Raw genomic sequence first — 21,356 nt, 5'->3', positions numbered from 1 at the left:
AAATCATTTCTCACTATCAGTTTTCAAGCAAAAAAAAGTTTTTCAAAGAGCGGAGTGACGAAAAGGCGATATGAGCAGAGATTTTGAGAAACTGAGAAACCGCGAAGGACATTCAAATTCAAACTGGAAATGGTCAAGTGGAGAGCACAAAGTAGTGATTCAAAAACCGATGGAGTGTGAAGTGAAGGAGAATCGGCAAGCCCTAATTTCAGGTGTTTCAAAAGGTATTTCTCGAGTTCTTAAGATATCTATCATGGCTTCCGCATCTCATACCAGTTCTAGTGCATCTGTCGAGTATGCAAGTTTTATTCAATGGAAGTCCAAGTATAATGCCCTATCACAAGTTCCGGCTGGTGTGATAGTAGAAGAGGGAATTTCTAACTACATAGATTGCAAGATTGAAGACCTAGGGTCTCTAGCTATCCACACCCAATTAGGTTTATTTTGTAGAAAAGATAAGAAGATCAAACAAGAGTTTAATATTTTGGAGAAGAAAAAGCTCCACAATGCTGTTTACTTCCTGGAGGATTTCACAGAGGATCATATAAGGATCATTCTGAGTAGAGTCCATGGTGATAAGATGTACCTGGAGAGAACACATGATATCACATGTAGGCAATTCATGCAGTCACCAGATTCTACAACATAGGGGAAGTGTCAGCCCTGAGGATGGTAAGCAAAACTGAAATGTCCAAGCTCACCGATTCAATGAGCGACTCACGAGGCATGACAGTAAATTCTATCAAGGATGATCTGATGAAGTATGCATGCATGGTGATTGGATACTGGACATTCTCAGCCAGCAGAATTAACTTTGTATCTACTGCAGTGGTAAATGCCGCTTACTAGATGATAAAGGAGGATGCATCATTTGATCTGTGCATCGGTATGCAGAGACAACTCCTATTGAATCTAAAGTCGATCAAATAGGATAATGCACTTAGGTTCAAATTTGGACAACTACAAGTTGGGTCGTTCTTCTATTTCCAAGGCTACTTTCCAGGAGTAGGAGATGTTCAATGGTCTGGTGACCAAGCAAATCAAGGAAAGCATTGAAGCAATTGGAACCGGCTACCCTGATGTTCTGAACAAGTATTTTGATGAGTTCAGAAGGAAAATGAGCCAAAGAGTGAGGATATCAGGTGACATCATCAAGAAATATGAAGACAATAGTTGCTTCACCATCCAAGTAGATAAATGCATAATGGAGGTTGTTGAGCCTAGACAGGAAGAATTGGAGCCAATGTGCTATGAGGTGATGTACGATATGCTGGAAGGGTATGCCTCTACCCTTATTGCCTCATCGCTTGATCCTAAGGCAAAGAGAACCAACACCTACCTAGAGAGGATAGCACTGGTTGAGGAACCAGCAGCAATGAAAGAAAAAGAACTGACATTAAAGAAGGCAAAGGTAGTGCCTGTAGCATCAGCACCAGTTACTACTGCAACTCCAAAAGTGACCAAGCGGTCACCAGCCAAGAAGAAACTGGAAGCAGCATCGGCTAAAGTGTTCGAGAGAAAGAGGAAGAAAAGGAATACCTCTCAAGACTCAGAAGAAATTGTGTTTGAGGAAAAGGCAAAGAAAAATCGTCAAGCAAAGAGGAAGACAAAGAATGAACCGGCATCATCTGCACCGGTAAATATAGATATATCTTCCTATAAACCTTTGACACATTGTCAAAGAACAGTAAAGAATGTTAGGAGAAAAGTGCTAAATGACTTAATTGAGTGTTTTGATGACTTTAATGATGATGAAAAGGAAGCAGTTGAAAAGGAAATAATTCAATTTTAATGTGTTAATGACTGGTCGCCCTCAGAGATGTCTCAGACATCAGATTATTTATATATGTCATTAGACAATAGATGGTGCATTGGCATAGAAAAGGAACACGAAATTAGGGAGAAATTTTTTGCACAGTACTTTCCCGACCTGTCAAATTCTGAATTGTTTGATGTTATTGACCAAAATAAAGGACTCTTCTTCACTAGAAGAAGAAGACTCTAGCTATTAGAAGGTAGAGTTGATGATGTCGAAAAAGACACCCATCTGTATATGAGAACCATTTTCCAGACTCACAAAGCACGTCTAGCCAACTAGCAAGCTGAAAAAGAACCAGTTATATCCAAACCGAACAAAGTATTTGATGATGAAGGAAATCCAGTTGTTGAACCGATCAACACCATTGATGTCGATGCTCTGGACATTGAGGATGTTACTTAGGAAACACCATCTGAGGCAATAGGATAGAAGCAACAGGCTAAATAGGTTGATAAGCAAGTCGAGGACAGATAGGAAGCGGCAAAGCAAGAGGCAGAGTAGAGGAAAAAGGATGAAGAAGAGAAGCAGAAAAGGGATGAAGAAGAGAAGAAGAAGAAAGATGAAGAAGAGAGAAAGAAGAAGAATGAAGAAGAGAAGATGAAGAAAAATGAAGAAGAGAGAAAGAAGAAGGATGAAGAAGAGAAGAAGAAGAAAGATGAAGAGGAGAAGAAGAAGAAGGATGAAGAAGAGAAAAAGAAGCAAGAAGATGAAAAGAAAAAGAAGGAAGAAGAAGATAAGGAATAGGAGAAGAAGAAGGAAGCAGAGAAGAAGAAGGAGGAAGAGGAAGAAAAAGAAGAGGAAAGGAGGAGAGAAGCAAAGAAAAGGAAGAAGGAAGAGGAAGATAAGTAAGCGGAGAAGAGAAGAGAAGCAGAGAAGAAGAAAGTGGAAGAGGACAAGGCAGGAGAAGCGAAGAAGAGCACCCAGATGGAGACTCCAAAGGCAACCGAGATTCAAGCCAAACCAACTGATCTCTCCAGTCCTATCAATCTCCAATCTGCAAGTGAAACAGAGCTAATGTAGAGCATCAAGGTAGCTCAAGAGCGCCTTGAAATCATTCGACGGAAGGAGCAGGATGTAATTCAAGCAGTTGTAGATACGCTTACCAGTTTGATACTCGGTACAAATCTTCCCAACACTAATTCATCACTAGCTAAACTCAAGCTCCTATGCATAGTAGTGGATGATCAGGTGCAGAGCCTTAAAGAGGCAGCAGAGGCTAATGTCAAGAAGAAGCATCAAAAATCTCTTAATATAGCTCTGGTGAAGAAGTTGAATGAGCTCCAGACTAAACTAAAGAAAGAACAAAAGGATATAAGGGATGCTCTAGATGAGGGGAATCTGCTACTCAGCAAGATCTGCCAACCCCATCTATTCTATGATGATGTGCTAGCTCAAAAGAAAAAACTTGAAATGGACTTGTAGTCCTACTTGCGCACATTCAAGTCGCCTTATGATTCCTTTACAATTTATGGGCAAACCGTTCACCAGTTTCACATCTAGTCAGCAAAAATGGAGTAAGAGATCAGCACTCGGTCTAGAGATTTGCAGGAGCTACAACTAGTTCTACTCACACGATTGCAAATTCTTCAGAAGTGTTATCTGAACTTGGATGTCTTAACAGTTACACAAGAGCTTAGCACAATTGATGCCATGGAAGAATAGGTCTCCTAGATGCAGATAGAGTAAGAAGTAGCCACCTCCCTACTTGAGTCCTGGTCTTTGTCGATGAAACAATTCTTGCAGGACTTTAAATCTATTTTTCACAACTATCATTCCTTGTTGTCATAAACTTTTATTATTTTTAATATCAAATGAAAACAGGGTTGTTCAGCTGTACTTTGTCATTGTTGGCAAAGGGGGAGAAGAATTCTATTTAGAGAAGTATCTAGTAATCAAATTTTTGATTTTATGCTTTGAATATCTCAATGTTTATGCTCTATATGCAAAAGTGTTATACATTGTATTGTTAAAGGGATAGTGTATATGCTTAGGGGGAGCAATTTTGCTAATGGCATGATTTTGTTGTAAAACACTTAGATGTCAAAATTTTTATTTTCCTAAGTGTTGCCATCAATGCCAAAGGGGGAGATTGTTGGCATTTTTTATTTTTATGTTGTGATTGTCATTGATGGACACACACTTGCATTGAGATCCTCTTTATATGTATGAGTTAGAGCACAACCAGTATTTGTTCCAACCGATATGTTGTATTATAGTCTTTAGACTATTGATGTTTTGTAGAATGTGTTTCCCAGTCTGAAGCGGCATGTTGACTCCAAGCGGTTCGAGGGATTAAAGCGGCATAACACATTTTTACCAGTCTTCATTTTTATCAAACCGACAACCGGCATTTTGTATGAACCATTAATACTCTGTGATGAGTTACCAACCGGCATTTTGTGATGAGTTACCATCCACTAATTATTTGACGGTGCCGACACATTAACAATGCTTTTTGTGTCATGGTACCAAGTATGTCTAGGTTCATTGAACCTAGGAAATTGTAATGTAATCCTATTGGACTGACATGAAATCAGATTCCTTTATAAGGACATCATGTCTAGGGTTTTAGGTTGTTGATGTGGATATAGTGAAAGTTTATGTTGTTGCTAGGGTTTAAGGTAATTGAGGTGTTGGAGAGAATATGAATGTGTAGAAGACTGAAGTAATGCTAGAGTGCATTAGGAATGAGCTACCAAGGATCTAACCAAGTAGTCTATGCAACTAGCTAGATCAAACACTTGTTGATTACTCACATCTTTGACAAGTCTGTAGCCCTTAACCGGGTAGGCCCAAAAGCCTTTTGTAAATCCTCTAACAAGGTGGTTCACATCTGTGGATCTAAAATCCTCTAGCAAGGTAGTCTTTCATTAGACTTATCTCCTAACAGAGATTGAGATTCCTAATAGGATCTATTCTGGTAAAGAACATTGCAAGACCTTAACTGGTTTGGCTCCTATTCTGCAGATAGTTACTTGTGAGTTCCATCTCACCGTGGTTTTTCCTGTTTGGGTTTCCACATCAAAATCTCTTGTGTTATGGTGTTTGTGCTTCTATGGATGAATGCATTATTAGCTATTTGGTTTGCATATTTGTTAACCGGTTTGTCTGCTAAATTGTTTTACCAATTTATCGTCAGTCTTGCAAAGTGTTTAAGTGCAAAGATTTTTGGCATACTAATTCACCCCCCCTCTTAGTATTCATCAATTATGTTTCTTCTTATCCTATGGCATTAGTAGTATAGCTTTATTAGGGGCTCTTTGTCATGTGTGGTGATGCATCTTCAATTCCACTAGCAAAAACTAAATCAACAACTGAATCAACAAAACCCTACAAATCAATCACTCTACTCATCATTAGATCCATGATAACAATTGCAATGATTAGAAGTCCCACATAAAAATATGAAAACCCTTTTCACATAAGTCCAATATTCTTTACTAGGATTTTCCATAAATCTATTAAGAACTTCCACTACTTGGGCAATATCTTGTCTTGTACAAACCATAGCATACATAAGGCTTCCTAAAACAATAGCATATGAAACTTTACACATCTCTTCAATTTCATCATATATTTTAGCACATTGTTCTAGAGATATCTTAGTGCCAACTCGAAAGGGAATACTAACTAGTTTATAGTAATGCATGGAAAAACGAGAATACTAACTAGTTTATAGTAATGCATGGAAAAATGTTGCAAAATAATGTTAACATAATTCTATTGACAACCATAATTTTCTCTTAACCCAAACCATATTAATTTTCATACCCAAGATATATTTTGCAACCCCTAAATTTTTCATATCAAATGTACTAGATAGTTGACTCATAAGGTCCCTAATCATTCCCTTACCATTTCCAATAAAGAACATGTTATCAACATAAATGACAATGATTAGCAATCAATAATTAATTAATTTGAAATAAACACAATGATCTTATTCACTTCTAATAAAGTCATAATTCAATGCAAAAGCATCAAATTTTTTATACCACATTTCAAACCATACAAAGATCTCTTTAACCTACAAAACCAAGTGTTCTTATCCCTTCACAATAAAATTATTAGGTTGTTTCATAAATATTTCCTCATCAAGATCCCCATGTAAGAAAGTTGTTTTAACATCCATTTCTCTATTTCTAAATCAAAAGTAGTAGCAATCGATAAAAGAGATCTAATGGAGGTTAGTTTACCCATGGGAGAAAAAATCTTACCAAAATCCACTACCTCAACTTGTGAATAACCTTTTGACACTAAGAGAACCTTATGCCATTCCAACTTACCATCTATTATGAATTTCTTCTTAAATACCCATTTTCATCCAATTTATTTCCTCCCCTTGGGTAGTTCAACTAGATCCCATGTGTCACATTTGTCCAAAGCCTTTATTTCATCTTTCATTTCCCATAACCAAGACTCATGCTCATCAGAAGATAAGGCCTTTTTCACAGATCGAGGTTCATTGTAAGTACAAGATAAAGAAAAGCACGATGAAAATCAAATGGACTATATCCATACCTATTAATAGGCTTGCATTGTCAAGTGGATCTTCTTTGAGTTGTAAGAAGATGGTAGATAGTTATTCATCTTCAAGATTATCTTCTAATCATTCTTCTTCACCTTCATGTTCATCAAGTTGTTCTACATGTGCATCTTCTTGAGGTTGTTTTACCTATGTATCTTTTTATGGTTCAACCTTAATATCAAAATGCACTATTTTGTTAGGCTTCACCTAAGGTTGTTTATTATTTTTTAAATTTATTTAGCTCTTTGAAAATTACATCCTTAGAATATATACCATGTTTTCATTGCTACAAGATCCAAACATCATAATCCTTAATGTTATCACCATAACCCACAAAAACACATGTATTATCTTTGAAATCAAACTTAGAATATTTTTCTTTAGGAACATGAACACATGCCTCACTACCAAAAACTCTAAAATGAGAAATTGATGGTCTTTTACCTATATACATACCTCATAGGGAGTTTTATCAACAAGAGTAGAAGAAGGTGATCTAAGTGTGAACTACTTCAGTCTAAAAATCATTGTTCAAGATTTGCACTACTCAACATGTTATTTTTCATGTATATATTTGGCACTTGTTGTATTTAGCACTCGCCAAATAGGTTTGGCATGACCAAGTCTTTGCCTTGGCATGCCAAACCTATTTGGTATGAGCCAAATGTCTTCCAAAAAAATGTTGGCACCTTTTTGGTACCATAGATTAGTGCATATACACTACCCCCCCCCCCCCCCCCCCCCCCCTCTCCCTCTAATTATCTATGTTTGCTTAAAATTTTATATAATGCAAGAATATTTTTTAAAAACCTCATTTTTATGGCTTAATAATTACCAAGCCATAACTGTTGAAAATAGGACCAAAATTTATAGTGAAATTATGTTGATAATTTTATGCATCCAAATGAATAGATAGAAATAAATCAAAGATGGAAAAAGGTAACAAAATAAATGCATAACATAACTCAAGAATCACATGGATAAACCCTTTTAGAAAAGAACTCCACATTCAAAGAGATCCAAGACTTGTATTAATCCTTCAAATGAGTTACAACAATAAGACTTCTCTCTCAAAATCACTGCAATATTCCATTTCTTCAACAACCTTGTTAATAACATATCTTTCCTTCAACTCAAGCACTAAAATAAAAGCCATAATAAATACCATAAATCACAAATGGTTTCCAAAACCATTTAGGCACACATCACAAAAAATAGTAAACTTCCTTTTTAAACTTGTGATTTTATTTGCCTTTGAAAGATCTTCCTTATCTTATACAAGCTTTCATTTATCTTTTCCTTTTTTCATGCTTTTTATTATTTTGACAATTAAAAAGTATCTTACAAGTTGTCACAATTGCATTTAGCAACTTTCTTGACAACTAATTTAAGATAACTACAAATCGGCAAATAATAATTAAATTTAAAATAGTCATAGGAAGGTTGAGACATTTTCTCAATAATAACATGAGGATGTTATCCGAACTTTTACATAGCATAATTGTGTTCTATTTAAAAAATATAATTTGGTGCATTCACCCTAAAGTTATAATAATTTTTAATATAATTTATCAAATTCTTGAAGAATTGTGTACCAAGTATCTTGGAGGGGAATAATACTTACTTATAACATGTTTTCCTTGACTAGAATCTAATTATATTATAATGTTTAAATACTTTAAGTTCAATTTATCAAACTAAATGGACATTGACTACAAGTTCAGAACTCAATAAGCTAGTTTTACACATTAAGGGCAATGTTTATAGCCCAAAGATTATAAGAGCCTTGCCTTGTAGTCGAGCCATCCTTTATGATTGAACTTGGCTATAAGTTGCTAGGCTACATATTCCCCTCTTTCTCTCTCTATGTGTATAATATAAGCTTATACATTCAATTGTTACCCATTATTCATGCAATAATAATCAAGGAGTTTGACTAAAAAAGCTACACAATTGAAATCTTATAAAACATAATCTAAGACTACAAAAAAATACTTTCAACTTCTCTATTATTATTTTTGAATAATGAACAATTGACCATCAAACATTTAAATAATTAAAAATATTTTTTCTTGGTAAAAATAAGATGTAAAACTTACTATATATCGAACTTTCTTTTTCTATACAGTATACATGATGCAACTTAAATGTGTTTATAATTAATTAAAAGTTAGAATACAATGAATTTTTTATTTTTAATTAATTAATAATCACAATCAAAGGTGCACCTTACATAGACATCATTATGATCAAGGTATCCACGTATCTAAACCTAACGATTCCCACATAAACCTTGCTTTGGTCTTTTACTTTTATGCCAAACTTTAGAATTGCAATTAAAACAAATTGAAACAAAATTAATCTTATGGTTAATGTCTAAGTACAAAGATTTCAAAAAGGATTGATTAATCCTTATTTTCAAATTCAACAAGAATACAAATTTTCTATGCTCTATAAGCTTTTTAACACCTACAATCCAATCAATCATTGTTTAGGTAAAAATCATATTTATCGAAACGACAAAATATTTCAAATAACGTCAAATCCCTTTCGGTCACTAAGTTAAAAACATTCAAAAACCGGGGCCACAATGAATTGACAGGTGGATGAAATCGACTTTTGCAAAGAATGCTTCAAATTTTCTTATTTATCAAAGCTGAATTACGAAGGAAAAGAATATTTCGGCTCCAACCACGTCTTGTCTTCCAAGAGAAGAACGCTTCGATTTTTGTTCGACTCCAACCACATATTATATTTCATTATTTTTGGATCGACTCCAATTACGTATTATATTCATAATTTTGGATCGACTCCAACCATGTATCAATATTTCGTTTTTTGCGATTTTCTCATTAATCAATTGTATATATACATTTATTTGGTTCGCCCGACAATTTCCTTGTTAAAAGAATAGTTAATAAAAAAATATGCTCGTAGGGGGGCAGAGCAAAATGGATAAAGCATCATAAAAAAATTTCTCGGTGGGGTCGGCCGATTTGCATAATGCCCTACAATCCGTACTTTAACCTAAGCCATGTCCACAAGATTTTCCGGCACCCTGGCGGACACGCAAGTTTAAGTTAAGTAACTACCTAAACAACTTTTTTTTGCAGCAACCTTAATTAGAAACTGAGAAAATTCGTAAATTCACTCAATCATTCCACAGGGGGTAAAGTGGCTCCACTGGTTTACTGCCATCATCGTAGTCATGTACTGGAGGGGGTGTGATTAGAAGAGCCTCCGCCATTTTCTGCATCATATCCGGCGACTCAAATATCAAATCTTCCCCGGGCCCCACTTCGCCCATTGACAGCAATATTCTATCATTCTCTTGCCCCGATTCACAGCAATTTTCTTTTTCTTCAGGGGGTTTCGAAGATTGGGCTTCTGAGGGAAGAGAAAGTAAAAGCATTCTGTGCTCATCGAATGTCTGCGCAGCCTTCGAAGCAGCGGACTGGATGTCTCGAGGAAGAGATTGAGTGGGGCGTGGCAGAGTGTGTGCAGCGTGAGGAAAATTGAGCAGAGCGGAGGGACCCTTCAAACACAGAGCAGCTGCATCGTAAGCCCTAGCGGCCTTGTGAGGACTGTCATATGACCCAAGCCATAATCTGCTCTTCTTCTTCGACACCCGAATTTCAGATATCCATTTTCCCCAACTCCGACGGCGCACTCCTTTGTACTTCAACTCCTTTCTCTCTTCTCTTTCATTCGAAACCTCTCTTGCTTTTGGTTCATCACTTGCCGAAGCCATAGCAATCAATTTACTTGGAAGCGCTCAAATTAAGATTTCCAATGGCCAGAGTAGTAAGATTATTGAATTTCATCTAATATTAATGAAAAACTTGTGGCTGAGGAACGATCGTAGCCCTGTCATACAAGGAAAACGATGGAGATGGGGATATTTTTTTATTATGACCTCCACGTGGCCCTGTTTTCAGTCGCTTGTTTTTTTTTTGCGGCGGCGAAGCAATACAAGGTTTGCTTTTGCACAGTAACGGTCATAAAGCAAAAGGCTTCAAGGAGACTAGGGTTTCAATCCGTGAACAACACTCAAAGCCTAGCCTTGCAATGTTCTGACTCATACGCGTGGTGTTCCGACTTTAGCCAATGTATTATTTAGCATGCTTTTATCCATTTTGCGTTGGATTGGCCTCATACTTTACCCTGTGTCACTATGTCAATTCCAAACATAGTAATGTATTGCTCTCATACGTTTTACCCTATCACTCACAAAGCTTATTTCCCAGCATAGTAATGTACATCATTTTCAATTTTAGAGTCAATATTACATAATGGATCAACATGTTATTGTTAAAATTAATTTAGTCTTTTAAATTATTATTTTCAATTTATCTTCTAGTTCTTGAGAGGGTATTCAATATGTTCTACTAATCATAAAATAATGAGAAGGAAAAGAAGATTTAAAAATGTAAATATATTCTAAGATGATACATTCAAAAGGGATATCTTTTAAAGTGCATAGTTTATTGTCTTCAACAAATCATATTCATGAAGAATGGTATACATTGCACAATATTCAATGAATGAATGATCTAATGATATAACTTAGTAAATTAAGGCCATAACCAAAACAAAATAATTCATCAAGACATTAGCAGATCAATAAATGCACACAAGAGTAGATTTTGTTAATATGAAACAAGTAGAACATAATCATGGATAGATTAGATTTATGAATATCACCTCCAAGGCCTCAATCTATTACAACCTCTCCTTGAGTCATTTTGTGTTCTTCCAAAAGATCCATAAAAATAAAAAATCTTTAAAATGTATAACTCCTCTTGCTTAGAGAGGCGTGCTAATAATTGCTAAAGAATCATTTAACTAAAAGTGATCTAGTGTAAGCTTTCTATTGAAGAGCTTGGTATTCAGTTCCCCATGGTAATTGATAATCCATAACCATCAGATTAAAATATCCAACATATTCAACAACTTTTCTTGCTTATTATTTTCTTTTATTGTCACTAATGATGCAACAAGGAAAACTATTAGATTTGTCACCTCTCTTAGGAGTATCAAATTGTCACTTCACTGATAGTTAACAACTATGATCTCCACATGGGCCCAAATGTATTGATGCCTCAAAAGTCTTTGACTAATGCCATAATAAAATGAAGTTGTTAGACTAAAAGCTTTTGTATATTACACAAGTCATTGATCTTTAAAAGAGAATCAGTGATTTTTCTTATTTCCTCATAATATCATAGATCCACTATTTCACACTAACATCAAACAACTAATGATACAACAAGAAAAATCTATTAAGAATGTCAATCGCTTAAAAAAGTGTCAAGCCACCAAATGTTACTAGATATGACATCAAAAAATAGTCCCTATTTCTTGATTGCAATCCAACTCATCTTTTTCTTACCTAACCCTTTAAAGAAGATTTTGGACTCACTTTAAATGCTAATTTATTTATCCTTGTCAATGGTGTAGCATCTTTTGGTTGTCAAACTTGCTACTATCATACACTACAAGATGAATCCAGATGGAATACTTGCACTAGAAAATCAACGATTCCACTAAGATCTTTCATTTCATATTTGATCATCCTTACACTAGAAAATCCACTAGAATCTTGCACTTCATATCCATCTCTTGAAATGATGGGTCCCACCAGATGCTAAACTACCTCACATTAAAGAAGAAGAAGAAGAAGAAGAAGAAGAGAGTAAATAAGCACATAAAGACACAAGAAGTAAATTGCAGAACATACGGTCAACAAAATATGATTTTGGCCCCCACTATGCTTCCTTAAAGTCATAGGAGGAAGTCATAATAGAAGACAAGATACAACGGACAAGATTCGACATACAAAATATAAGGCTGAGGTTATGTGGAGGTTAAAGCCCTTGTCTCAATCAACGTCCTTTGAAACCTTTAACTTTATGACCGTCCCCGTGTAAAAAAGGAACATTGCGTTGGCATTCGTATCTTCGTATTTACTGTCTTCCTGCCCCAAAATTACAATGCGTTGCTCAACACGCTGCCACGTGGAGGTTATACTTAAAATCGACCGGAGGCTAGGCATTAATCTATTAGAGGAACTAACTACAGCCACAAGTTTCTCAATATATTAGAGGAACGAACTACATGAATCTTAGAAAACGACTGTTATTTTAGCGCAGCCATTTTATTAATTTATATGGCTTCAGCAGGTGAAAAATTAAAACCAAGCGAGGATTCGAATGAAGGAGAAGAGAGAAAGGAGTTGAAGTAAACCGAATGCTTTTTCCCTTTTCTCCTCACTCTGCGCACTCCCAACCCCAATCTTCAGATCTCCATGGAGAAGAAATCGAGAGACAAATTTCCTGTGAAAAGAGTATTTGGGAAGCTCAAGAGGAGAATGCAAATGCAGTCCATGGGCGAAGTGGGTCCCGGTACAAATTTGCTGGTGGAGTCACCGAACATGTTGCAGAATATGGCGGAGAATCTTCTTGTGACACCCCCTCGATTACTTGAATACGAGGAGAGTGAAACAGTGGAACCACTTTACTCACTGTGGAGTGATTGATTGATTGAATACGATCTTCTTACATAAGTTTACAGGGGACCACGTTTTAATGAAATTAAGTATACAGTGTCCGACAGTGTGGAGGAAAATATCTTATGGAATGTAGGGTGTTATGCCTAGAATTTGTTTTATGATGCCTAATTCGACTTCTTCTTAACGAGGAAACTGTCGACCGAACATTTGCCCTTTTAAGTTATTTGTATTATACGCTCACCATATTCAACCACATCATTCTCCATACGAAATAGGAGTAAATTCTGAACCCTCCAAATAGAACACGTGGTTGGACACGAATTATAAATTTCGAAGCTATTTTTTTTATATTATTTGCTAAAATCGAACTTGGCATTTTAAAAAGTCTGCCTACATTTCGGACACCTGTCAGTACATTTCGCCTATACTTTCGAATGAATAGTTTAAATATGATGGTGAGTTATTTGAATAAATAAGTTATTTGAATAAATTTGGTATTGAACATAATGATTAATACAAGAATTATTTTATGCAAACATTAAATTGACATGCTAGAAAATTATTAGAAAAGATTTATTAATTATAAAACAGGGAGTCATTGAATGATTTTTTCTAACTTTAATTATTGTATCATCTTGTTATTAATGAAATCTTGCATCTTATGAATCAAATCAGTATATTGTTATGTAGCATGTTCTTGAATTTTACGATGTTCATTATATCCCATAGATAACCATCTAGGTGCATCTAATGGACTAGTAAGAGGACAACCATCTAGGTGGATCTAATGGTCTAGTAAGAGGAAGAGAGTCTCTCTCTATGTGTCCATCTCTCCTTCTATTTGTACATCTCTCTTTATCTAACTCTATCTTCCTATGATTATCCATGTTTGCCTAAAACTATATATAGCATGAGCACATTATAAAAATATGCTTGTGTTATGTTTTGGCAATTACCAAACCATAACATAAGCATCTAATATGATTTTTTACATAACATGCTTGCATTGTCTTAAAAAATTGTGATTTGAATACTTTTTTGTTCCTCAATTTAGTGCATTCATTCTAATGTTACACTGAATTTTTATATACTTTATCAAATTCTTGAACACATGTGTAACAAGTATCATGGAGGGAAAGAACACTCATATTTTTCTCATGTATAGTATTTTTTCCTTGAAATTCTACAAAGTTAAAGATATCAGTTTTCCACAATCCAAAATAGTTCCATTTAGTGTGTGTGTGTGTGTGTGTGTGTGTGTGTGTGTGTGTGTGTGTGTGTGTGTGTGTGTGTTTTGAATCCAAAAACACCAAAACAAATTTACAAAGTAGTCTTGACCTTAATATAATAATATTATAATCTTTGAGAGTAGAAAGTTGATTTATTAAAACATATAGACCATCATTGCAAGTTCAGAAATCAATTAGCTAATTGTACACATTAAGGGCAATGTTCATAGCCTAAAGGTTATAATAGAATTTCCTTATAGTTCGAGCTACCCTCCACCCCTCGCTACCTATGCACCCCTCTGTGTGTGTGGGTGCGCACACATATTCATGAAATGTGGATCAAGGAGTTTGACTCAAAAACTACGCAATGGAATTGTAAGTAAAACATCATAATTTGACATTGCAAAAAAATGCCTTTGACTTCTCTATTATTATTATTTTTTAAAATGGAACAATTTCAAACACATAAAAGTGATGGTTTACTAATAAAAATAGAATGTAAATGAGACATAAAATTCTTTAGTTTGTCCATTGTAAGTTTGATGTTTAAGTAGAGAGATTTCAAAAAAGGTTGATTGAGATTTTATAAATAATTAAATCTTCAAATTTAGAAGTACGAATGTTTTGTATTTACTATTAAATCTTTAAACACCAATGACCCAATCAATCATTGTATAATTTATTATATTCATTATTAGTACAAAATATTTCAAATGTTTTCCCTTTCATTAAAAATAAGATACCATAATTAGACTTAATATTTATATAGTCTATCATACTATTATAATGTTTTATATATACTACTTTTTACTGATATTTAATCTAATATAAAGTTGTGAAATAAATTAGATATTTATAAATTTAGTGGTCAAACTCCATTTGATCGCTGAGTTTAAACATTCAAAACGGCGGGCTTAATGCGTTGACAAGTGGATGGAAAGGGCATCGACTCCAACCACGTATTTGCTATGGGACGCGTCTATTCTAGCTCCAAAAAGGCAGTACGGAGGGACTAACACGCGTGTTAGTCGCGCGTTTTACACCGTCGATTTTGTATTTAATGGTCACGGTTGACTAACCTGTCACTAACATGCTATACGAAAAGTCTATTTTAGAGCCAGAATAGCCGCGGCCTTTGCTATGGAGGGATTATTTGCACCCGCCTCCCCCGATGGCATAGTGTAATATATTAAGAACGCCTCGATTTCGGAAGGGGCCATCGATTCCAACCACGGACGAGATATTTCGTATTAGTTGTATTTACCTATGCCGTTTTTGTCGTATATTATAAAAATCAACTTACTAGGCCGACAATTTCCTTATATAGTACAATATGGCTGGTAGGGGAGCAGAATGGATAAAGTATCATTAAAAATTTCAAGGCGGGGTCGGCCGCAGGCAAGATACCCTACATTCTCTACAATATTTTCCGGCCCCCTTCCGCCAGTACAGTCAGTAACTAACCTTAATTAGAAAAAGGCGCTATACACCTAATTAATTTCATTAACTGAGAAACTAGTATTCACTGGGTCAGTCATTCCACAGAGAGAAAAGTGGCTCCACTGATCTACTCTCCTCGTCATCGTATTCATGCATTCGAGGGGGCGTGAGAAGAAGACCCTCCGCCATACTCAAAATCATATTGGGCGACTCCACCAGCAAATCTTCCCACGAACCCACTTTGCTCATTGACTGCATTTGATCAGCCTGTTGGGCCTCCCCATTGCTCGATTCACAGCAAATTTGTGTTTCAATTTCTTCTTCAGGGGGATCTGAAGATTGGGGTTGGGAGTGTGGAGAGTGAGGAGAAAGTAAAAGCATTCTGTGCGCATCAAATGAGCGTGCAGCTTCCGAAGCAGCGGACTGGATGTCGCGAGGACGAGATTGAGTGGGGCTGGGCAGAGTGTGTGCAGCATCAGGAAAATTGAGCACAGCGGAGGGACCCTTCAAACACAGAGCAGCCACGTCATAGGCGCGAGCGGCTTTGTGAGGACTGTCATATGACCCAAGCCATATTCTGCTCTTCTTCTTGGGCTCCCGAATTTCAGACACCCATTTTCCCCAACTGCGCCGACGCACCCCTCTGTACTTCAACTCCTCCTTTCTCTCTCCTCTTTCATTCGAAACCTCTCTTGCTTTTGGTTCATCACTTGCCGAAGCCATAGTTCAAATTAAATTTGCTTGGCTGCGCTCAAATTGTGTTTTCCAAAAGCCGGAGTTCTAAGATTGTTGAAATTCAACTAATATATTGAGAAACTTGTGGCCCAGGAATGATCGTAGCTGGAATGGCGTATCTACCGGAGCCGCCCTTTCATTGAAAAGGAGAGGGATGGGGATATTTTTTTTTTAATGACCTACACCTGCCCCTGTGCTCAGTAACGTGTTTTAATTTTGCGGCGGGGAGGTACTAGAATTTCTGATTTTACACAGAAACGGTCATAAAGTTTAAGGTTTTTAAGGGGTTTATGGTGTGCAGTGTTTCAACGCCTGTACGAGCACGACACTTAAAGTTGGGGCCTTGCTGGAATTGGAACGACGTAGATTTATAGGTACCTATATTTGGTGATAGCAGTCCATTCACGTATCTGGTCAGATATTCGCATCGCTTAATGTGATGCTTTTGCTTTAAAACTCTTTTAGACATGGTTTCTGATTATTTTAATTTTAAGATGCTCTTCAACCCATGCCATACATTTTTAAAATTGAACACTAAGTATTATTATTATTTTTTAAACTCTTATTCTTGGTCATTTGTTTAACAACACATCCATGTGTTTATCTAGCCAAGATCGAGGGAAGAACATCAATTATCGTTCATGTTTCACTAACATTCACTTTTTGTACACCCAACCTTTCAATTACTAATTTAAAACAAAACAAAAAAAAACAAATAACTAAAAATCTATTAATAAATTTGACATGTACCAATAGCCGCTCATTTTTTAGCATTTTCAGGTCATAATTGGCCCATTTGCGCACCTTTATTGGTACCCATAGCACACGACTATTGGGGCATTTGTGTATAAGTATTGACAATTTTAAGTGCATGGTTATTGGGGCATTTTTAAGCAAGTATCGGGAGACACTTTGAAATGTGTACTTTTTGACACTTGCATGTATAACAAATCCTACAATGTGCATCATTACTACCCAAAGGCCAAAACAATAGCTATAAGCAATTAAGTCGCATGTGGAGAGAACAAAAAAAAGTTGTCAAAATCCTACGTACAGTTTAGAATCTGTGGGTGCACAAAAAGTTAGCTTAAATTTAATGCTCCGAACTCAAACAATTATTATGAAGTTAATTATATCTATTTTTAAATATAATTTTTTTATTTAAATTAACCTATCAGTATTATATTAAATATTTGTATACCTTCAATCAAATGCAAATAAATTTGATGATACTAAAAACACTCAAAAAGTAAATAAACAAGAGCTATGCTACAGCGAGAGTCCCTGCCTTATGCAAAGATAGGAAACTGTGCAAAAAAAAAAATAGGAGATTTAGGAGATATAAATTTATTGATCTTTCTTGTTTAATTATGTTGATATTTTTGTGATTGAGCTTAAAATCTATTAATAATATTTTGGTAGCTCAATTGATAAGAAATTAAAAAATTCAATTTATTTTAGAGGCGAGAATATGAAAATATTAAATGCTTTATAATAAGAAAGTTAAAATCATTTTATCGCATATGCAAAACATATAAGCATAAAAAATTAGTTGCTTCTCCAATATTTCTAATTTGATGTAAAAATAAGTTAAACAAGGTGAAGGTTCAATTTGAGCCTAGGTCAAATGTGGGACCAAGACTCAAGCAAGTGTTATGGGCTTGTTCATTAAACATTAGAAAATATAAAATAATTATCATATCTTTACAAATTGATTGATCAAATGTTTTTTCTTTATTTTCAAATAGAAAATTAAAAAACTACTAGTAAAAATACAAACTATCAATTAAAAAACAAGAAAAAAGAACAAAAAATGAAATTTGAAAAATAAAATGATTCCAAACTATAACATATCTATATTTTTTTTATATTTAGTAAAGCAAAGGAAACATAAAAGGCAAAGAAACACAAGTCTCTGCCTTAAAAGGCAAAGGACTAATAACTACTGAAGTGTTTATTAATTTAATAGTCAAACACAAATGAATGCTACAAGCAAATAAGTGATAAATTATTTATTCAAATAACTCACCAGCTCCTAAAACCATTCATTCTAAATGGTAGGTAGAAAGTCTTGAACGGTGTCTGACAACTACTTTCGATTTTGGCAATAATTAAAAAGAATCAACTTTAAAATTTATCATTCGAGTCCAACCACGTGTCGCATTTGCACGGTTCAAAATTTACCAATATTTTGCGTTGATCTCAGTATTAAATTTCGTTTACCTCTCAGTACAATATGGTCTCCTTCAATAAGGTGACGTATAATACAAATTACTGAAAAGGGAAATGTTCGGCCGACAATTTCCTCGTTATGAGGGAGCCGAATAAACAATCCTTTCATAAAAAATTGTGTGCGGGGTCGGCCGATGGCATAACATCCTACATTGCCGTCGACAGGTATATTTCCCGGCTGGCCGGTGGACACTGTAGAATTAATTTTTTCATTAAAAAATCAGTCACCTGGAAACTTATTTATCCGTCATTCCACAGAGAGTAAAGTGGCTCCACTGATTTACTCTCTTCATCGTATTCATGCATTCGAGGGGGAGTGAGAAGAAGAGCCTCCGCCAAACTCAGCATCATGTTGGGTGATTCGGGCCCCACCATCAAATCTTCCCAGGGGCCCAATTCGCCCATTGACTGCATCGTATCAGCCTGTTGAGCTTCACCATTGCTCGATACAGAGCAAATTTGTCTTCCACTTTCTTCTTCAGGGGGATCTGAAGAATGGGGTTGGGAGCTGTATGAAGAGTGAGGAGAAAACAAAAGCATTCTGTGCGCATCGAATGAACGGGCAGCCTCCGAAGCAGCGGACTGGATGTCGTGAGGATGAGATTGAGTGGGTCGGGGCAGAGTGTGTGCAGCGTCAGGAAAATTGAGCACAGCGGAGGGACCTTTCAAACACAGAGCAGCCACGTCGTAGGCCCTAGCGGCTTTATGAGGACTGTCATATGACCCTAGCCATATTCTGCTCTTCTTCTTGGGCTCCCGAATTTCAGACACCCATTTTCCCCAACTCCGACGGCGCACCCCTCTGTACTTCAACTCCTCCTTTCTCTCTTCTCTCTCATCCGAAACTTCGCTTCGTTTCGGTTCGTCACTTTCACTTGCCGATGCCATAGCAATTTACTTATTTGGCTGCGCTAAGATTATGTTTCCCAACGGCCGGAGTTCTAAGATTCAAGAAATTCCACTATTTTATTGACAAACTTGTGGCTGAGAAACGCTTACAGCTTTAAGGACATAGCTTTGGGGGCACTAGAACATTAAATATGAATATATGAAGGTCAATGGAATGATCGTTTTTACACACTGTAGGGTTCATAAAGTTGAAATATTGCAAAATATATTGAAGGTCAATGGAATGATCGTTTTTACACAGTAGGGGTCATAAAGTTGAAATATTGCAAAATATTGGCATCGCCCTATGTGATGATTTCACTCACATGTGTGATGATCCCACCTTGGCCAACTTATTCCCTAGAAATTTAACTCATTATGTTTTGGATTTAGTCCATATCTCATTATTCTCATTTACTGGCGTATTGCATATATTTATACATAACTTTTAATGGTACTTACATCCTTCTTCCTTTTTGCAACTCTAAACAACACATTGCCCTTCTTACAATTTGTTGTTAAATATTACATGTGCATATATTACTAGATATGAAAGGAAGCATGTTAAGCTATGAAACTTCTAATTTAGTCTTTAGAGGCAAGAAATTGTAAATAGATACACATTTGACACATAAAACAAGGCGTACCTTAGGAAAATCTTTTTGAAGAAGAGATTGGAAACAAAGGAGCACTCAATGTGGGCATGTGCATCAAGATGGGGGATCAGAAAGATACCAATTTTTTTTTTGTCCAAATGAAACCATCTGGCACGCACCAAATAGGGCACTCACCATATTTGGCGTGTGTCAAGCCTAAGGTTTGGTCACACCCAACCTATTTCAATGTATCTTTATCCTTTCTTAAATTTTTTTTATATTTCATGCATATATTGGTAGGATGTTTGAGAGTAGATTTATATCTCTAGGAGTTATAATGTAGATTCTAGGTTTTAGAAGATCATTTAAACTTTTAGACTTGGTCAAATTTCAGTAACTATCATGCTCCTATTCACGTCCTCACACACTCTCACACTCTCTATCTCACTAGATTTATCTCCCCCAAACTCTAGATCTATAGATCTATCTCTATCACTCTTCCTCTATCCCCTTTCTACCTCTATCTCACTCTCTCATGTCTATCCACCAAGATCTAGCACTACCTCTTTACCTCTACTTCTTACCCTTCACTCTCTACTATATGTTTCTACTCTCTCTTTACATGCCCCCCTCACTTATAAGGCTCAAATATGTTACTCCCTCTCTAACTTCTCTCATACATCCACATTGAACAAAATTTGTTAACAATATATCTTCTTCATTTAGGAACCTTCCTTTACACATTTCTCATGTACCAAAACAATCAGCCACATCTCTTTCTCTCTCAAGTCCTCCACTTCTCTATACTCCTAACATTCCCCGAAACTCTTTTCTATAATCATATTTTAATACCTTTAATTTATTTTTTATTTTTTATTGATTCTAATGCAAATAAATTTGATGATATTTAAAACATTTCAAAGGAAATAAATAACTGATAAATTGTTTATTAATTTAATAGTAAAACACGAATGAAAGCTACAAGCAACTGATAAGTTATTTATTCAAATAAGTCACCAGCTCTTTAAACCACTCATTCAAAAGAGTAGGTTGAATATATTGAAAGTGTTTGAGAACTAATTTTGGAAAGCCTAGTTCGAGTTTGGCAAATCATACGAATTACTACAAAGGGAAATGTTCAGCTTACACTTTCGCCAAATAAACAATCATTTCATATAAATTTCTAGGCTGGGTCGGCCGACGACATAACATCCTACATTGTTTTTAATAATTTAAAATCTTAATTTATTCTTCAATTCCTGTCATGCATTTAAAATCGAGTCCAAAGCACTTTCTATATTCTCTCATATCTCATTCCTAATCATCGGATGCTAGCACAATGTACTTTCCTTCTCTTAAATAAGATTGTCCATAATAG

General features: G+C 35.6%; 3 protein-coding genes across 3 annotated transcripts; all 3 read right to left on the bottom strand.

Annotated features, from left to right (window-relative positions):
• Positions 1 to 9,107: 9,107 nt before the first annotated feature.
• LOC131038578 (ethylene-responsive transcription factor ERF024-like) lies at positions 9,108 to 10,567 on the bottom strand. Its single transcript, XM_057971073.2, has one exon. The coding sequence runs from the start codon at positions 10,096 to 10,098 to the stop codon at positions 9,499 to 9,501; it is 600 nt and encodes a 199-aa protein (XP_057827056.2). The 5' UTR covers positions 10,099 to 10,567; the 3' UTR covers positions 9,108 to 9,498.
• A 4,858-nt stretch (positions 10,568 to 15,425) lies between these two features.
• LOC131038570 (ethylene-responsive transcription factor ERF024-like) lies at positions 15,426 to 16,583 on the bottom strand. Its single transcript, XM_057971060.2, has one exon. It carries the CDS (start codon positions 16,248 to 16,250, stop codon positions 15,618 to 15,620), a length of 633 nt encoding a protein of 210 aa, XP_057827043.2. The 5' UTR covers positions 16,251 to 16,583; the 3' UTR covers positions 15,426 to 15,617.
• Positions 16,584 to 18,469: 1,886 nt separating this feature from the next.
• On the bottom strand, positions 18,470 to 19,521 carry LOC131038562 (ethylene-responsive transcription factor ERF039-like). Its single transcript, XM_057971047.2, has one exon. The coding sequence runs from the start codon at positions 19,380 to 19,382 to the stop codon at positions 18,735 to 18,737; it is 648 nt and encodes a 215-aa protein (XP_057827030.2). The 5' UTR covers positions 19,383 to 19,521; the 3' UTR covers positions 18,470 to 18,734.
• Positions 19,522 to 21,356: the final 1,835 nt, after the last annotated feature.

This window comes from Cryptomeria japonica, chromosome 9 (assembly GCF_030272615.1).
Source record: "Cryptomeria japonica chromosome 9, Sugi_1.0, whole genome shotgun sequence".
Taxonomy (NCBI): Eukaryota; Viridiplantae; Streptophyta; class Pinopsida; order Cupressales; family Cupressaceae; genus Cryptomeria; species Cryptomeria japonica.
Note: the sequence above shows the minus strand (reverse complement) of the source record. Positions and strands in the feature narration are given on the sequence as shown.